General features: G+C 38.1%; 1 protein-coding gene across 3 annotated transcripts in view; it reads right to left on the reverse strand.

Moving 5' to 3' along the window:
* Positions 1-17,589, reverse strand: part of PPEF1 (protein phosphatase with EF-hand domain 1) — a 54,689-nt gene that overhangs the window by 24,348 nt on the left and 12,752 nt on the right. For all 3 annotated transcript variants that reach the window (XM_087966958.1, XM_026674945.2, XM_087966959.1), the window contains 5 exons: positions 16,536-16,596; positions 14,899-15,077; positions 11,928-12,042; positions 8,753-8,799; positions 4,775-4,941 (listed from right to left, as the gene is read on the reverse strand). In XM_087966958.1, the coding sequence (XP_087823084.1) occupies positions 4,775-4,941; positions 8,753-8,799; positions 11,928-12,042; positions 14,899-15,077; positions 16,536-16,596 (569 nt within the window). The remainder of the gene's footprint in view (positions 1-4,774; positions 4,942-8,752; positions 8,800-11,927; positions 12,043-14,898; positions 15,078-16,535; positions 16,597-17,589) is intronic.

Here is a 17,589-nt window from a genome sequence, read left to right on the forward strand (position 1 = left end):
ACTGACACGCCCCTCAGGAAATAAAAGAGGGCGTGTTAGCTCTGAATACTTGTTCGGGACAATTTGTTTATTCATGATAGCAGCTTGGATAAATTCCCTGTGCAGCGTTTGCTTTTTGATTTATGGTCTTGTTTGTTATCGGACTTGGCAGGCAGCTTTTGGAAGACTGCCAAGGATTCCTCCAGTCAAAGGAATTTAACTCTGTCGTTCCTGGTCCTGTCTGTTTATTTATATTCCTTTGAAAACTTGGACTCTCACCTCGTGGTCACAGGTGAGACAGAACAAAAATGCTTCTAATAAAGGAAGATACATGGAAATATATAAATGAAGTTAGACCAGAATACCCTTCAGGCAGGGGTGGGATGCAAATTTCTTAACAGCTGGTTCTGTGGGCATGGCTTAATTTGTGGGCATGGTCTGGTGGTCATGTGACTGGGCAGGTATGGCTTGCTGACTGGGCATGGCTTGGTAGTCACGTGACTGGGTGGACCTAACTTGTATGTAAATATTGTAAATGTTTATGTAAATATTGAATTTTTTATTGAAAAAGAGCAACTTTTACCCAAAATCAGGCAAAGCAGGCAGGCAGATTGAGTTGCTTGCAGAATCACAGATTCACTCAGAGATCTACCTTTCTGCAATCTATTGCCTGAGTCTGTCACATAAAATTTGCTTGCAAACTCATAAAATTTGCTAGCAAGAAAACTCACAAAATTAACTCTCAACACATGTGTGTAAATATTGATTTTTTTTATTTAAAAAAAGAGCAACTTTTACCTAAAATCAAGCAAAGCAGGCAGGAAGATTGAGTTGCTCACAGAATCACAGATTCACTCAGAGATCTACCTTTCTGCAATCTATTGCCTGAGTCTGCACTGAAAAATAGAAGCTAGGAAGATTCAGCTCTGCTTTTAGATTAGCTAGAAAGCAAGAAATCCAACAATTTCCTGCTTTCTAGCTAATTTAAATATCCCGTCACAGCTGATAGTTGGAACAGCTGATGGTTGGGGGGAAAAAAGGAAAAATAGGAACTTACCAAAAATTAAGTGAAGGCACATGGCAGGCAAGTTGGATGGCACGCATGCCAGGTAAGGAGTGAGTGGGTGGAGAGGGGAGGGGTGGGGCCAACCAGTGGAACGATTTGCCGGTTCTCTGAACTGCACAGAATCGTAACAACCGGTTCTATAGAATCGGTCGACCAAGTAGAATGCCACCCCTGCCTTCAGGTGAGTAGATAGAGAAAGCTCAGAACACAATCTCTCTTAGCATAGAAGACGATCAATTCATACATATATGTAAATGTGAAACTGCTAAAGAAATGTGGGAAGGATTACAAAAGATACATGAAAGAGCTAATCTAAGCAGTGATGAACTGTATCTGCTGAACTGCAATCAAGTGGTTAATGTTGCCAAAGAGGACAAACATTTGTCTGTCACAGGAAACCCTCCTCAGAGCATAAAGAACCATAGATTATAACCATAGATGCAAACTAAATAAACACTGCCATCTATTAGCTGAATAATTCTGTAGCTGTTGCATTCAAACTACACACATGGCACAGACGACTTGGGACACAGAAATCCTGATATAATAAATAAATTAACTGAGAAAGACTATCCAACTGGAATAAAAGAAGAAACCAGGTCCCAAGAGATTTCATTCAGGATATCCTGAATGTGAAGCACCATGATATCACAACAGCCTTTCTTAATGGTGATATCAAAGAGGAACTATATATAACACAGCCAAAAGAATATCTTCTGTGCTAGTTGTAGAAATCTCTTTATGGACTCAAGTAATCAGCTCAAACATGGAATTTTAAAAAATAAACGAAGTCTTGCTAGACAAAGGATTCATACAAAGGAAGGCTGACCCATGTCTATATTCAAAAATGTGTAGATTCTGTATATTTTACTCTATGTGGATGACTTGATTGTTGTTTACAAAAGAGATGAGAAAATTGCAAAGTTGACTGCAATGCTTAACTAACATTTTGAGACTAAAGATCTTGGAGATGTGACGTATTACGTAGGAATTATCATACAGCATAAGAAATAGCAGCTTCCTGTTAAATCAGAAATCTAAAATGGAAGCACTGCTTCAGCAGTTTGGCCTGACTGAAACCAAAGAAGCAAGTACTCCCATGAACACAGCATATTGAAAATTGAACAGAATGAAGATCTTCTTCCTATTAATGAACAGTACAGATAAGCAGTGGAGGCATTGCTAAATATTGCAACCACTGCACATCCAGACATTGCAGCTGCTATGTGACTTCTTTGTAGACGCAGGAGTAAACCATATCAAAGAGACTGGACATCAATCAAGAGAGTCATAAGATATCTCAAACAAACCAAGAACTTAAGTCTGAAGCTATCTGCAGTTGGTGATTTGAACCTTGTAGGATATGTGGACTCTGATTGGGCAGGTGACCTAAGTACTTGTAAATCCACAAATGGTTACTTGTTCAAAATTAGGAAATAGTGCTTCCAGCAAGAAGCAAACCTCAGTAGCTTTGTCTTCTACAGAGGCAGAATACATTGCTGCTGCCTATGCCAGTCAAGAAGCTGTGTAGTTACATTAGTTGAAAATCTTGGAGAGACAATGTCCTACAATCTTATATAACTGTATTAAGGATGTATTAAATTTGCCACCAATGAGAGGATAAATGCAAGAACAAAGTTTATTAATGTCAGACATCATTACATTCATGATCTGACTGAGCAAAATGAAATTGTACTTACGTATTGTGAAACTAGTAAGATGATTGCAGATGTTTTGACAAAATCGCTAGTAAGGAACAGATTTATAGATCTGAGAGCAGAAATGGGACTGTTGTAAGGAGTAGTTGTTGAGTGGGAGTGTTGGAATACATGTTCAAATATATTTTGTATTGCAACAACTATAGAATTACTCCACTAGTAGATGGCAGTGTTTAGTTTGCATCTATGATTATAATCTATGGTTCTTTATGTTCTTTATGTTCTGTGACAGTTGAAACCATTAAGCAGCAAGGCTGATGGTGACTGTACACTTTATTTGTTTGATCTGTATGGCTATGTAACCATTAGGGCATGTCAAAATTTTCAACTCTCAATTTCTAAACATTAGGGGTGCTCAAAAATTGTGACATGCCTTGGGGATTGTAAAGATATTTTGGTTACTTTAATATAATTTAGATGTGCTTTGTAAGTAACTACATAAATATCATAACTTTTTAACATTTTGTTTGTTTCATTACCATCCACTACTACTAATCTGTATGACTATATAATCATCATCTGCTACAATTTCTGTGAAATAAAGCAGAATTTTCTAACAATAACAAGTACTTTTATATAATTAATAACTGTGTAAAGCATATTGCCTATAAGAAATATTTTAATTCTATATCATATGTCTGTGTTTGGAAATGAAAAAGATGATCTATTAGTATTATCACTATATGACAATCTAGTTATAACTCCAATATACTTTCTGAAACTGATTCCTACCATATTTTCTCTGGCATTCAAAATACAGAATATTTCACTCTCTTTTTTTCACTGAAAAGCAGCTTGTAATTTATATCTTCTCTGCTATATTTTATTTTTAGATACACAGGAATGTTGACCAGTGTAGATATACCTTAAAGAGTTAAACAATATATTCACACATTTTTTTCTGATTTAAATTAGAAATTATGTCATAATCTGACATTAAGCTCAAGTACTTTTAAAAGTGCTCAAAGTTCAAACTCCACTTAAAATGCCTCCAAATAATTTCATTCCTGCTCACTCCTGCTTCAGGTACCATGAAGTGAGTGGTACTGAGGGTGTGTGCTACAGAATGCAGGCAGGTGATTGCTGTGGGCACTACAGAGTCTCGACAGGTTTATAGTGAATGCTATAGACCAGGGGTGTCCAACCTTGGCAACTTTAAGACTTGTGGACTTCAACTCCCAGAATTCCTCAGCCAGCTTTGCTGGCTGAGGAATTCTGGGAGTTGAAGTCCACAAGTCTTAAAGTTGCCAAGGTTGGACACCCCTGCTATAGACTATGGATGGGCAGGTACTGCAACAGGTACAATGGAGTGTGAGGAGTGGGTGGACACAACTGAGCATGGCAGCAGGTGAAAAAGCAGTGAGAATGGAAGTGATTGAGACTTCTTGGCAACTTCCACATTGACCTTGTTTGTGAGAAGCCTGCCTGCAGGGAAGGTTGCAACTGGTGATCACATCACAGTAGAACACTGCACCCATCCTAATTGCAAGCTGGTGCTAAGCATCTGAAGAAGGGATGCCACATTGGTTACAATTTCATGGATGAGTTCCCCTTGTTCAGTGTCATCATGACTTTGAACACTTTCTGAGCAAATGGTTGTAATCCAAGGATTACCTATATATGGAAGCTCCACCCTTTGTTAACTGCATTGCACACAGCACCTGCCAACTACATTGTGGTAAGGGGTGGACTTCACATCAAGAGGAACATTTTGTCACTCCCTTGTACAGACTGAGGCATAGGCATGGTCTATGCATGGTCTATGGTCTAAAATGGGTGGAGAACGATGGCCATACTGACTCAGGAATTCTGGGAGTTGAAGTCCACAAGTCATAAAAGGGCCATCGTTCCCCACCCCTGGTCTAAAATAATGCATGAGGAAAGTATAGGAAAATACAGTTTCAAATATTAACACAACAAGAAAAACAGGGTTAGGTAAAAAAAAATTAATGTCAAGCTTTCAGAAAGAAAATATATTTAAGAGCTGGAGAAATAATAAAAATGGCCATACCTAAGATTCATCAGGTGGTCCTCATGATTCCCTCTGTTCAGATGTAAATGGTTAGGATAAACAAGGAGAAATGCAAACAGGATTATAAGTATTTCCATGGAATTCTTCCCTCTGTCAACAAAATCACCGTTAAAAACATACGGATTTTCTTCTGAAGGAAGGCCATTCTGCAAAGAAAACAAAACAGCAGAGTAGTTAACATTGCAATGTAATATTATAAGAATGTGAATATCTCTGCAACATTACAGGAATACTATATAATAATCTTTCATAGCAACACTTTTCCAATTCTGCCACAGGAAGTGCTATATGAGGCCATCAATCATGAAGGCATTATAACCTTATTTAACTTTTGAAATTCTATGTCAATAGAATGGATCATTCAATATTTTTTTATATCCATATATCCCTCCAAATAGCACTCAAGAAAAATATTATAAAATACTCCATTATAATTAAAATAAACAAAACAACTAAAATATATATAAATAGAAAAGAAATAAACATCCATCACTAACTTACTTTAGCACACAGATCAACTTCCATATAAGGACAATACAGTCCTAGCTGAGCCAATCTTGGCAAGTAATTCTAATATAAATCAGTGTTAAAATATGTTTTATATTTTATTGCCTGTATTGTCATTACAGTGAAATTATTATGACAATAATTAGTTACATTTAGAATCTGCTTTACCAAAAAGAAATTGACATTTTAAAATTTTATTTTTTCCAATGCAATCCTCACTTATGAGGCATTTTAATTTTATATAAATATAATATAATAATATTTTGTGAGAGATATGTACTTCCATTCTCACGTGCATGTCAGCTCTCACCTCTCCATCTAATTAGGAATACATTTGTAGTACTAAATCCACAAGCTTCTCAGAACACACTTCTTGGAACAGTGAACTAAGTGTCCTCAATAACAAATTGTGGGAAGTACACCCCAAAAGGACAGTGGCAGAAACCTCACAGCACCAGAAACCTCAGAAAACAGTGCCAAGAAACTCAAGCCAGCCCTTCCCCCTTTAAGAAAACCAAGAAACACCAGCTGAAAGGAAAACTCAGAGCAGCCCTGCTAACAGAGCTGACAACAGAAACACTTAAGTAGAGCCATTAAGCTAAGGGGAATCAGGCTAAAAATAACTCACCAAGGGTAAACCAGAACTCCCTTTTTCCTGCCCCCTGCCAAGATTAACCAATTCAGACTGGCTCGCCCATATCGGTAGCTCCTATCACCGGCTGGGCCCACCCACTTGCCCTGTTGCTGTCCTGCCCTATATATGGCTCTTTCGCCCCACCCATGCATCCCAGCTGATTTTTGTACCTTGCCCACTCAACTCACCACAGCTGCCATGCACAGGAAATCCCCATGTTTTTGTAGCTGCATGCAAGTGAAAGGGGCATGTGTGCATGAAGGGAGCATGCGCGTGCGCACATTTTTGGTTTTGCCCTACGTGAACCAGTTGTTACAGTATGTGCAGCCCACTTCTGGATTAACCCCCAGGATAGGAAAGACAAAGGTCCTGGGACAGGATTCACCCATGAAGGCAGGAAGAGGCACACAAATAAAACCATCAAGCTGCAGGAGCTTCAAAGGGGAATTAAGCATAAAAGGCTCAGATTCACACTTCCAGTCTGCTTGCAAGCCAAGAACACTCAAGCTGTGTCACTACTTTTCTTGCCTTCCTGAATTAAAGGATCCCTTTTCTGGCAGCTGGCTTCCATGTCTATTTTTCAGCATCAGTAACTGCTTCCCAGCTGGGACACGAACTCAGGGAATTTATTCCCTCAAAATGAAACATTCTGAAAATATATGCAAGTTACATTTATCCAGGCTGGGAAAGCTGGGGTTTTTTGGGGGGGGGGGGTTGTAATATTAGCTTTTAAAGCATCTTTAAATCTGACATTAGATTTAAATTGTAAATGCAAAACATCTCATGTGTTTTAAAATATAATAAGACTTTCCTGTCTCTATTTACTTTTCTCAAGCATGTAACAGCTTTACCTTTAGTTACTGCCCTTTGCAAATAAAATGAAATTGAAATCCTTTGCAGCAAAATACAACTTGTTTGCGGAGCTAAGATTGTTCTTATTTAATTGAATAAAAATAATAAAAATTAAAATAATAGCAAAAGCACTTAGACTTATATACTACTTCGTAATGATTTACAGCTAAGCAGTTTTACAGAGTCAGCATATTACAACTGGGTCTTCATTTCACCGACTTCGGAAGTATGAAAGGCTGAGTCAACCTTGAGCCGCTCAGAATTAAAGTCCTGGAATGAGCAGTGAGTTAGTCTGCAGTACTGCATTCTAACCACTGTGCCACTGCCAAATAAATAAACCATTCATGGTACATATAAAGATATCAAGCTGTAGTGTAACTATTAAAATATCCAAAAACACAATATGACAACTATTATAATACTGTCCTAATAAAATGGGATATAATTTAATATTCCTTAAATAGCATAAAACAGCCCATCATTAAACAGGAAAATGCAAGGTAACATTGAGCTACCAAAGAAAAATGGGTCTTAATTGTTCTCAAAAAGGCTTCCACGGGGGACTAATCTAATGTGCAAAGGAAGGCTGTTCCACAACATTGATGCTATGAACCAGAAACATTGTTTCCTTACTCCAGCCTCCTCTTTGCTTACAAAAATATGGAAGAACCAACAGTTTCTCCTATGGTGTACACACTGGATAGATAATTCTGAGTGGAAAACACAACTCTGATGAAACTTTGGTCTTTGTAGGTCAAAAGCAGCACATGGAATTGCAGACAGAAGCTTACTGTCATTCATATAGCAACTTGAGCACAAGTCTAGTATGTTTCTATTGGTTAATGCTTGCTAGCAACCACTCTGCTGCATTTTATACCAAGCATAATTTTCTGATATTCTTCAGAAGCAGCCCCATGTAGTACACATTACAGTAGTCAATGTGCATGGTAATGAAATAATGAGTTACTATTGCACTATGTTAGCTCTTCAAGATAGTCCAAACAAGGGGCACCAACCATTAATAGCAACAGCCTATAACTTAGACTTATATACACTTCACAGTGCTTTACAGTTCTCTCTAAGCTGTTTACAGATCAGCATATTGCCCCCCACAATCTGGGTCCTCATTTTACCGACCTCAGAAGGATGGAAGGCTGAGTCAACTTTGAGCCAATGAGAATCAAACTGCCAAAATGTTGGCAGTCGGCAGTCAGCAGAATTAGTCTGCAGTTCTGCATTCTAACCACTGAACCACCACAGCTGTTATACTGTACTATACTAACACTGCCTTTATGTAGGATTACAATAATAAAATCTTGCAAGCCTGAAAGTACATCTCTTCCCACTTTGTCTTTACAGTCCAAAAAAGTAGGGATAGTCCCTTCCAAAATGTTTGCCATGTCTCCCTTGATTCTGCAAACTAAGGTGCCTCTTATCTGACTGTGGCTTTTCCTCCTTTCTTTCAAGGGCATTCTCACAGACCATTGCACAAAGATCCTTAAGGTCCAGGTAGGGCTGCAACTGGCACATTACCCAAAGCTAAGCAAAAGGCCCTGGACACAGTTTCTACCAGTTCATCCAACAATAGCTCCATCCACTTTATATATTTATGTCTCTCTCTCAAGAAAAAGCATAAGTTCAAATACTCTCTTTTCCTAATTTAAAAAAATTTCTTCATAACATCCAAGCTTCTAATTGCTTTTCTTTTCAAGGAGAAAACTCATCTAAGCATTTCAACTTCTGTTTACACTTTGTAAAGAATCCCAAAGAGTCCTTGTTTTTAAATTTCATATCTTCCAATATCCTTTAGCAATGCTTCCAATCAGCCTCCAGTTATAGTTAACAGTGCCAGTGGAAAGATGCCCAAATCTTAATAATTGATACCATAAAGTGCTGATCATCTGGATGTAGATCATTTGAGCTAAGCACTATCTTAAAAACTCAACAACATTTTAATTACTTACTTTGTAGAATATCAGCAAAAGATCATCTAATTTTCCATGTAAATCACCTAGAAAGAAAAACAGTTTTAATGCTGCGTATATGTACAAAGCTTTCAGATGAAGCATATCAGCAGCCAGAATTAGAAAGTATAACTCTCCAATCTTTAAGAAATATGTGAAGGAGAAAATGTAGGTACTCAAGTGTACTTTAATAGGTTTTGCATAGCAAATTAAAAGGGAAAGAACCAACATAAAGAAACTCACTATATGAATATTTCCATGCCAACTCAGAGAGCTAAAAAGGATTTGCTGGAAGTAGGATATTTCATTTATTTCTAATCAGAAAGTTGGCTTTAGTTTCTATAAAAATGATATTCATCTGTCACTAATCAGATTTTGGCCATGGAAGCTATTATTTGGTTGACGAGCTATTATAATCTCTCTCAGATATTCTTATAATAGTGCAAATGAAGACACTGGTTAAAGGAAGTACATATGGATTAGCAAGCACAGGCTTGCTTGCAAGGACAATTGTAATTTCATCCTACTTAAGAGGCTCATATTTTGAGGAAATATAATGGTATTTTCTTATGCACTGCAATAACTGACTGGAACATTGAATTATATAAAATATAAATACAGTAGAAGCTTCCTTATTTGGCTTTTGCACTGAGCGGATTAATAGCTGATTTAAAACAATCATGTTGCATGAGTACAATGAATTCAATGTGCTAGCTGTTCCTGTGATTGGGAGATACAATGCTCAGTCTGAGAGTCATAACAAAATAATTATTCTTCTTTGCAGCTGCTGAACCTCCTCAAGCAGACCCAGGGAGTGCCATCAGTTCATCCATAATTTATATCACTGTTCTAACAAAAGAGTATACATGTAGGCTTGAATTGTGGAGTCCTTGGTGCTTTCTGAGTTTGGTTGTTTGGTTGCAGACATTTCATTACCCAACTAGGTAATATATTAATTGTGAATGAGTGGAGAATTTGCTGGAAGTTGCTTGCTCTTCTAATTTTGGTGGTGGTGTGGTTTTCTCCTTACTAATTCTCTGATTGGAGTATTGTTTAGGGTATTGTTTTCTGCTAGATTTTTGCCTGGTATTATTCCCTACTTAGCTGGTTGTTGGCTCCTGGAGAGGATGTGTTCTAGTATTTTTGTTTCCTTCTTAGCTTTTTAATTGTCTTGTTTGAATGCTGTGCAAATATGGTTTATTTCTATATGTCTACTGATAGCTGATTTGTCTAAATGCTAAATTTCTGGGAATTCCCTAGCATTTTTGGATTTGGCTTGGTCTTGGGTGCTCACAATTTCCCCTTTAAATTGTGGTTGAGTCTGTTTGTGGGTTGTGAGATTAAGGATTTTTCATTGTGTCTTCTGACAGCTAGTTGTTTGTATTCTGCTAGTCTTTTGCCTGTCTGTCCTACATAATGGTTGTTACAGTGTTTACACTGTATGTTGTACTGTATATTGTAGGTGAGCCCTGTTTTTTCTATTTGAGGCTTTTGATCTTTTGGTTTACTTAGGTTATTTTAGAGGACTTTGATTGATTTGTGTGCGACAGTAATGCTATATACTTACACTACTGTAATCACATTTTGTAGAATAGAATAGATAGAAATCTTTATTGGCCAAGTGCAATTGGACACACAAGGAATTTGTATTCATGCATATGCTCTCGGTGTACATAAAAGAAAAGATACATTCATCAAAAGTCAAGAATCATAAGGTACAACACTTAATAATAGTCATAGGGTACAATAAGTAATCAAATCATACTAGGAAACAGTCAATATAAATTGTAAGGATACAAGCGACAAAGTTACATTAATACAGTCACAAGTGGGAGGGGATGGGTGATAAGGAGTGATGAAAAGATTAATAGTAATAGTAGTGCAGACTTTGTAAATAGTTGGACAGTGTTGAGGGAATTATTTGTTTAGTACAGTGATGGCGTTCGGGGGAAAACTGTCCTTGTGTCTAGTTGTTCTGGTATGTAGTGCTCTATAGTGTCATTTGAGGGATTGAAACAGTTTATGTCCAGGATGTGAGGGGTCTGTAAATATTTTCACAGCCCTCTTTTTGACTCGTGCAGTACACAGGTCCTCAATGGAAGGCAGGTTGGTGGTAATTGTTTTTTCTGCAGTCCTAATTACTCTCTGAAGTGTGTGTCTGTCCTGTTTGGTTGCAGAACCAAACCAGACAGTTATAGAGGTGCAGATGATAGACTCAATCATTCCTCTGTAGAATTGTATTAGCAGCTCCTTGGGCAGTTTGAGCTTTCTGAGTTGGTGCAGAAAGAATATTCTTCATTGTGCTTTTTGATGACGTTTCTGGTTATATCAATGTAATCAAGGAGTAATGATTAGGAAACTCTTGAATTACGTTTACATATTTACTGATATAATAATATGTATGATAATGAGAAGACAAGGATGGTCTGTGGCTACTAAAGAGTGCTATTTTGACCCAGAAGATCTCAAAGTCTCAATCAATGCATTTTTAAAAATTTAAAGAAGACGAGAGTGGAACATTTTATACTTTTTCCCCTTTCTACTTTCCCTTCCTTTTAGCTGTATTTTAAAATATAGTTTATAAATTAGAATTCCTACTATTTTGTATATTTTCATCATTTTAATAGCTCCAAAATAAACATTTCTCAATAGGCATTCCTTCTGTTATAACAGGATGACCAGATCTGGGTGGCAAAAGTCTAAAGAATCTTTAGGGGGCAGATAACTAACTCTTTGGTAACATCTAGTGTTCATCTGGAATTTTGCTGGTCAGATTTGGTACCCTTAAAATGGTAATCAGAACCATTTCTTGAAGACTGGAGAAGTTTAGAGTTGAAATTAATTATTTACCACACAAAAGAACATTTTACAGATGGAAAAGCAGCTCTTTTCATAAAAATTTGCCTGGTTGGATCACTGACTCATTCAGTAACATCTGACAGAAAAAAAGTGGGAGGAAGTGTTTGGTTTACTTAAAATATGTTCTGAAGTCTGAATCACCAATCCTTTTTTGGAATGATAAAGAAAAATTGGGACGGATTTATACTAGGAGGAAGGAGCTATCATCTCAAAGTGACAGCTAAAAATGTTGCACAGCCCTCCCAATTCAAGAGATATTTTTGATTCTGTATCACCCTGATACTATGCTTCACTTAAAAAAATGTTGCTAGCTTACCACAGATGGTTACTTCTTTGGCATAAGAAGTTGAGAGATGAGTGATGTTTGGCATTTGTTGAAGGACTTTCCTGGTCTCATGAAACAGCTGAAGCACATATCGAGCATGTAGCTGCTGCAACGTGTCATACATGAAGACAAAAACAGCATGTTATGGCATCCATTCACTAAAGTTAAGTGAGAACGATGTTGTATGTCTGAGAGAAAATTTAACATTTATAGGATATTTAGAGGCCCTGCTTGCTCAAAGAACAAGTAGCCAAGATCTTTAATGCTATTCTAATAAAGATCTCTGAACTTTACTTGGGCAATACTGATTGCAACCAGTGTATTACACTACTCCTTTAAAAAAATGAAGTGCTAAATAGTCTCAGTGTTTTTGTCAAGATATCCAAAGCCCATGATTTGGATTTAGAGCAGGGGTCACCATCCTTTTGGACTTCAGGGACCACAAACTCATAATTTTAAATCCCATGGACCACTAATATTATTTTTTTAAAAAAATAAATACATTTTTTAAATAATGATCGGATAATGATTCCATTTTATTAATATGAAATGCACCTATTTAATATAACAAAATACTTTCATATATTCAATATAAAATTTTTATTTTTTATATTAAATACACACACACACACACACACACATACAGTATATAAATGCTTATTTAATTATAACAAAATCGTAAATGCTTAATAGCTTGAAGAAACACTGCCATCTCTAACTGAACTGAATGAATGCTAGGAACTTTAACACAGGACCTTAGAAGCATTTTGTCCCCTGGAATGTAGGTTTGGCATCTTTGTAATCTATTAAAAATCAAGGATGAATTTGGATAGATGGATTTCAATGTCCGAATATCAAAGATCAATTTTCTTGTTTTTTTAAAAATATTATTGAATAAAGCCCATGTTATAATATGCATGAAATTTCTCCTGTTAGGGTGTCAGTTTGAAAGGTTATAGTTGACCATCTGCATGTGCATGTGACATAACAAAGGCAAGATGTGTGATAGTTTGTAATATTGTTTTACAAGGTATCAAGTGCTAGCACATGGACTATGTCAGAATGGTGTTGCTAGTACAGGGTATCAGGCCAGTCTTCATTAAGCCTCTCTGACTACAATGTTTGAATGCCTCCGATTTCCAGCCATATTGATGCACAGCCTGAGAATTGAATTCAAAAGATCACTTTCCCACTCCTGAGGACACACGGATTCCCCAGGCCACATTTGAAATAACAGAAATGGGAAGGAGGCAAGGGAGAGCGCCCTATACCTTTAGAGGTGGGGTTTTAGATCCGATCTCCTGCTGGAGAGACGGTAGGCTAACTTTACGGGAGAAGGCTTCGGACTAAAGCGCTATGGTTCTGATTATAAGCCTCCCCCTCCTCCACTCCTCTTGTTTGAACGCTGCCCCAGGCCAGCTGAGAACCAATTTGGAGGCCAGTAAGCCCCGCCCCTCTCTTGCCTTGGAGAAATCCTCCTCCAAGCTTCAAAATTGGCTTCAAAGGCAGTGAGGAAGCTGCAGGGTGCAGATGCCTGCTGCCAGCTGCATTTGAAAGCCAAGGAATATCACTCCTCTAACCTGGAGAACAAATGCTACTTGCATTTGCACGGCATCAGCATTCTGCCTTCACCATGGTATATTTGTGGCAGCTTGCACCTTCCAGCCACCGCCGCTTTGGCCCACTTGTACCATGCCCCCACCACCACAACAGTACCATTATCTTATTCCGGCTGGCAAGGGCTGCTCACGTGCCACCCCCTACGGCAGAGATTTCCAGCCCCACCATGGGCTGGACCCATATTCCAGAGCTGTAGTAGTCACAGGACCAGTCCTTTGGTCATTCCGAAGCAGCTCCTCTGTAGCAGGCTGGTGCACCCAGGTGGAGGAGCTGCTCCGGGATGACCAAAGGGCCAGTCCTGTGACTACTGCAGCTCTGGAATATGGGACCAACTTTCCCACCAATGTCAGCAAGCCGTCCCAGGGCAGATTTCTCTCTTCTGCCGTTGGTCTTACCTTCCAGTTCCAGCTCACATGGCTCTATTGAAAGTAAGGTTTGCGCTCAGCCAAAGGGTGGGTGGCCAGTGGGTGGGTGGGCCATGTGGGTGGCGCAGCCTTGTGTTCCCATGCAACCTGGATTAATTACTTTGGGGGGGTGCTTTGAGGAGGACAATTCTCTGCAGACCACCAAAATTTTCTCATGGACCACCGGTTGGCGACCACTGATTTAGAGCCAACCAAGGAAATTAAAGAGAATAAAAAATCCAGAAATTATGATGTACCACATTAGAGGTGGGGAACTATGGCTCCTTTATGACTTGTGGACTTCAACTCCCAGAATTCCTGAGCTAGCATGACTGCTTCAGGAATTCTGGGAGTTGAAGTCCACAAGTCATAAAGGGGCCATAGTTCCCTGCTCCTATACTAGAACTTCCTTTGATTTGACCCTATCCAGGTGTATTTCTTTGAAGACTATCATAAGAGATACCTCATTTTCTCATTCTGTTATTAGCATGATATTTTGTAAAATGAAGCATTCAATTACAGGTAGTCCTTGACTTGTAATAGTTCATTTAGTGACCGTTCAAAGTTACACCACCACTGAAAAAAGTGACATATGACCGCTTTTCACAGTTACGACCTTTTCAGCATCCCTATGATCATGTGTTAAAAATGCAGATGCTTGGCAGCGGCTTCCTACTTACGACTGCTGCTGTGTCCCAGAGTCATGTCATCCCCTTTTGTGACCTTCAGCCAAGCAAAGTCAATGGGGAAGCCAGATTCACTTAACAACCAGGTTATTAACTTAACAACTGCACGGATTCACTTAACAAGTGAGGCAAGAAAGATCATAAAATTGGGCAAAATTCATTTAACAAATGTCTCACAACAACAAAAATCTTGGGCTCCATTGTGGTTGTAGGTTGAGGACTACCTGTATCAAACCACTGGTTTTAACTTACCTGTTGATCTTTGAAAGCCTGAAGAAGTACTTCGGTATCAGCGACAGTGAGAGGAAAACAAAGATGGGGCCCACGATAAGAGGCTGGTACTTCTATTATTCTTTCATACTCTTTCATGGCATGATCTGGGATTGATATGGCATAATCACTGCTACCAGAGAAAAAGTGGGAGCTAATTTCTATAAAAGAAGCAGAAAATACAGCTGATAAATATTTTATCTGTTTAATAATCATGTCCACAGATAATGGCTTGGATGTAGCATTTACTCCTACTCTGAGCAGATTCTAGGCTAAGCCAGACAAAACGGGACTGGGAGGAAGAGGGGCACCATCTTAACTAAGAACTTCTGCAGCTGTAGGACCGTATTGCTTTCCATTTTGGGCTGAAGAGTGGAACTGCAAAGTTCTCTTTTTCAGTCTTTTAGAAATTCATTGTTTTGCAAGAGCAAATGGCTAGATGTAATTAATGCTGCTTTCAATAGACTATGTTTCTTGTTTTTAACCACTTCATCGTGTGATCTTGGTGATTTTATAGGCAAGTGCTCTGCCATGCTAGCCTAGTTAAATACAACTTTTTTCAATTGTAGGTATGATAACAAAGATTCAATGTTCATAGATATAACTATGTATATTCTTTTTCCATGGATAGAATTACAAAAAATATTTGTTTATAGTATGTTCAGAGCTATATATCAATGTTTCTCAACCTTGGCAACTTTAAGATATGTGGGCTTCAACTCTAAGCTTGGGAATTCTGATTGTTGAAGTCCAGCTATACACTACAGTTACCAAGGTTGAGAAGCCTGGCAAAGACTCACAATTGTGCAGTCAGATTTTTCTTTGTTCCCCCTCTATTTTTTTCCTCAAGAGCCCCAATTGTGGAAGCTGCAAAAAGGAGTATCCTCACGATCAACATTTTTTCTTCCACTAGAGAACACCTATTTTTGCTACAGTGCACAAATCTCACAAACTAAACTTCCTAAAACTATAAATATTAGTGAGCCACAATTTCTAGCATCCCTCTATTAGCCTTGTTAGCTGTGACTGGTGGGAGTTGCAGTTCAAATTTTGGTGAGCATGTTCTCTTCTGCATGAGAAATAATAACCAGTTTACATAGAAAAACTAATTAATAATTAAAGAGAAAAATATTTAAAACCAGAATTACAAACATTGCCAAATTTAACTTTTCATAGGAACATTTTCTTAGGAACACACTTTGGCATATTCAAAATATTTTAGCATGAACCTGAAAATAAAATATTTGTTATTTTCTATTTGCTATTGATTCCAAGATTAATGAAGCCTTTATAAGAAGTAGAGTTCTTGATATCAATATTAAAAACAGGTGCTAGTTCTTCTCCTATACTACTGTGGTTATGAACAAACAATTCCTACTTTAATTGACCACACATTTAATTGGAACAACACATTTGCTTAGCCAATTCTTAGATTTTTACTCTTGGAAAACATTAAAAAGTTAAAAAGCATATGTGGATCCTGAAGTGGCTCCGAAGATAGTCACAAAAAAAATTAGTACTGATACCTATAGATTTGTCCATGACTGACTTATCATTTTTCTAAGCAAAATATGCCAGTGCAATTTATTAAAAACAATTTATTTTTCTAAAATCCTCACCTGGGTCTGTCTTATTGGTCTGAGTAAAATGGTCCAGCATAAACGTGAAGAATTTGGAGAGCTGAATAAGAAAACATATGTTAGTTGTTAATCAAAACCGCTGGTTTATTGCACATTTACCAGGGATCCACCTACTAAAACAGAGGTGGGGAACTATGTCCCTTTTATGACTTGTGGGCTTCAACTCCCAGAATTCCTGGGCCAGCCATGCTTGTGGTCAGCTGAAATCAAGTTACAAAGGGGACATAGTCCCCCACCCCTATACTAGAATGCTTGACAAAACCGCAAGCCTCATACTTAGTTTTAATGTACCCTTGTACCTTTTCCAGCTCAAAAGAGGTAAGTATAAACAACTCCCATTCTGGGCATTAAATCTACTCTACTTCTGTAGCACCCCTCCCTGTTCCTGATTCATGCATAGAGCAGATGTTATCAGGAGGAAGCAACTCTTGGTCCTTGCACTACAGCATCCCCACCACTTAATTTCCTGTAGCCCTTGGTCCCATTTCAAATACTTCTCCAGGCAGTCATCTCAGATGTATGGCAAGAATACACTGTACGGGTAGTCCTAGACTGACGACCACAAAAGAGCCCAAAATTTCTGTGGCTGTGGCATAATTGTCCCATTTTTCAACCTTTCCTGCCAGTTATTAAGTGAATCACTGCAGTTAAGTTAGTAACATGGTTATTAAGTGAATCTGGCTTCCCCATGAACTTTGCTTGTCAGAAGGTTGCAAAAGGTGATCACATGACCCCAGGACACTGCAACTGTCATAAATATAAGTCAGTTCCCAAGCACCTACATTTTGATCATGACCATGGGGATGCTGTAATGGTATCAAGTATGAAAAACGGTCATAAGTCAGTTTTTTAAGGGTGTTGTAACTTTGAACAGTCACTAAATGAACTGTTGTAAGTCGAGGGCTATCTGTATTGGCTTGCTTGTTACAAGGGAGGTCAATAGTGTCAGGAAAAAAGGATAAAGCAAAATTCAAGAGATGTTTTTTCCTCTCTGGTCTTTCTCTCTCTTCTTCGTATGCCCCAAAGAAAACTC

The sequence above is a fragment of the Notechis scutatus genome, chromosome 5 (assembly GCF_049901735.1).
Source record: "Notechis scutatus isolate UNSWTSFEM ecotype Mainland chromosome 5, rNotScu1.2, whole genome shotgun sequence".
NCBI lineage: Eukaryota > Metazoa > Chordata > Lepidosauria > Squamata > Elapidae > Notechis > Notechis scutatus.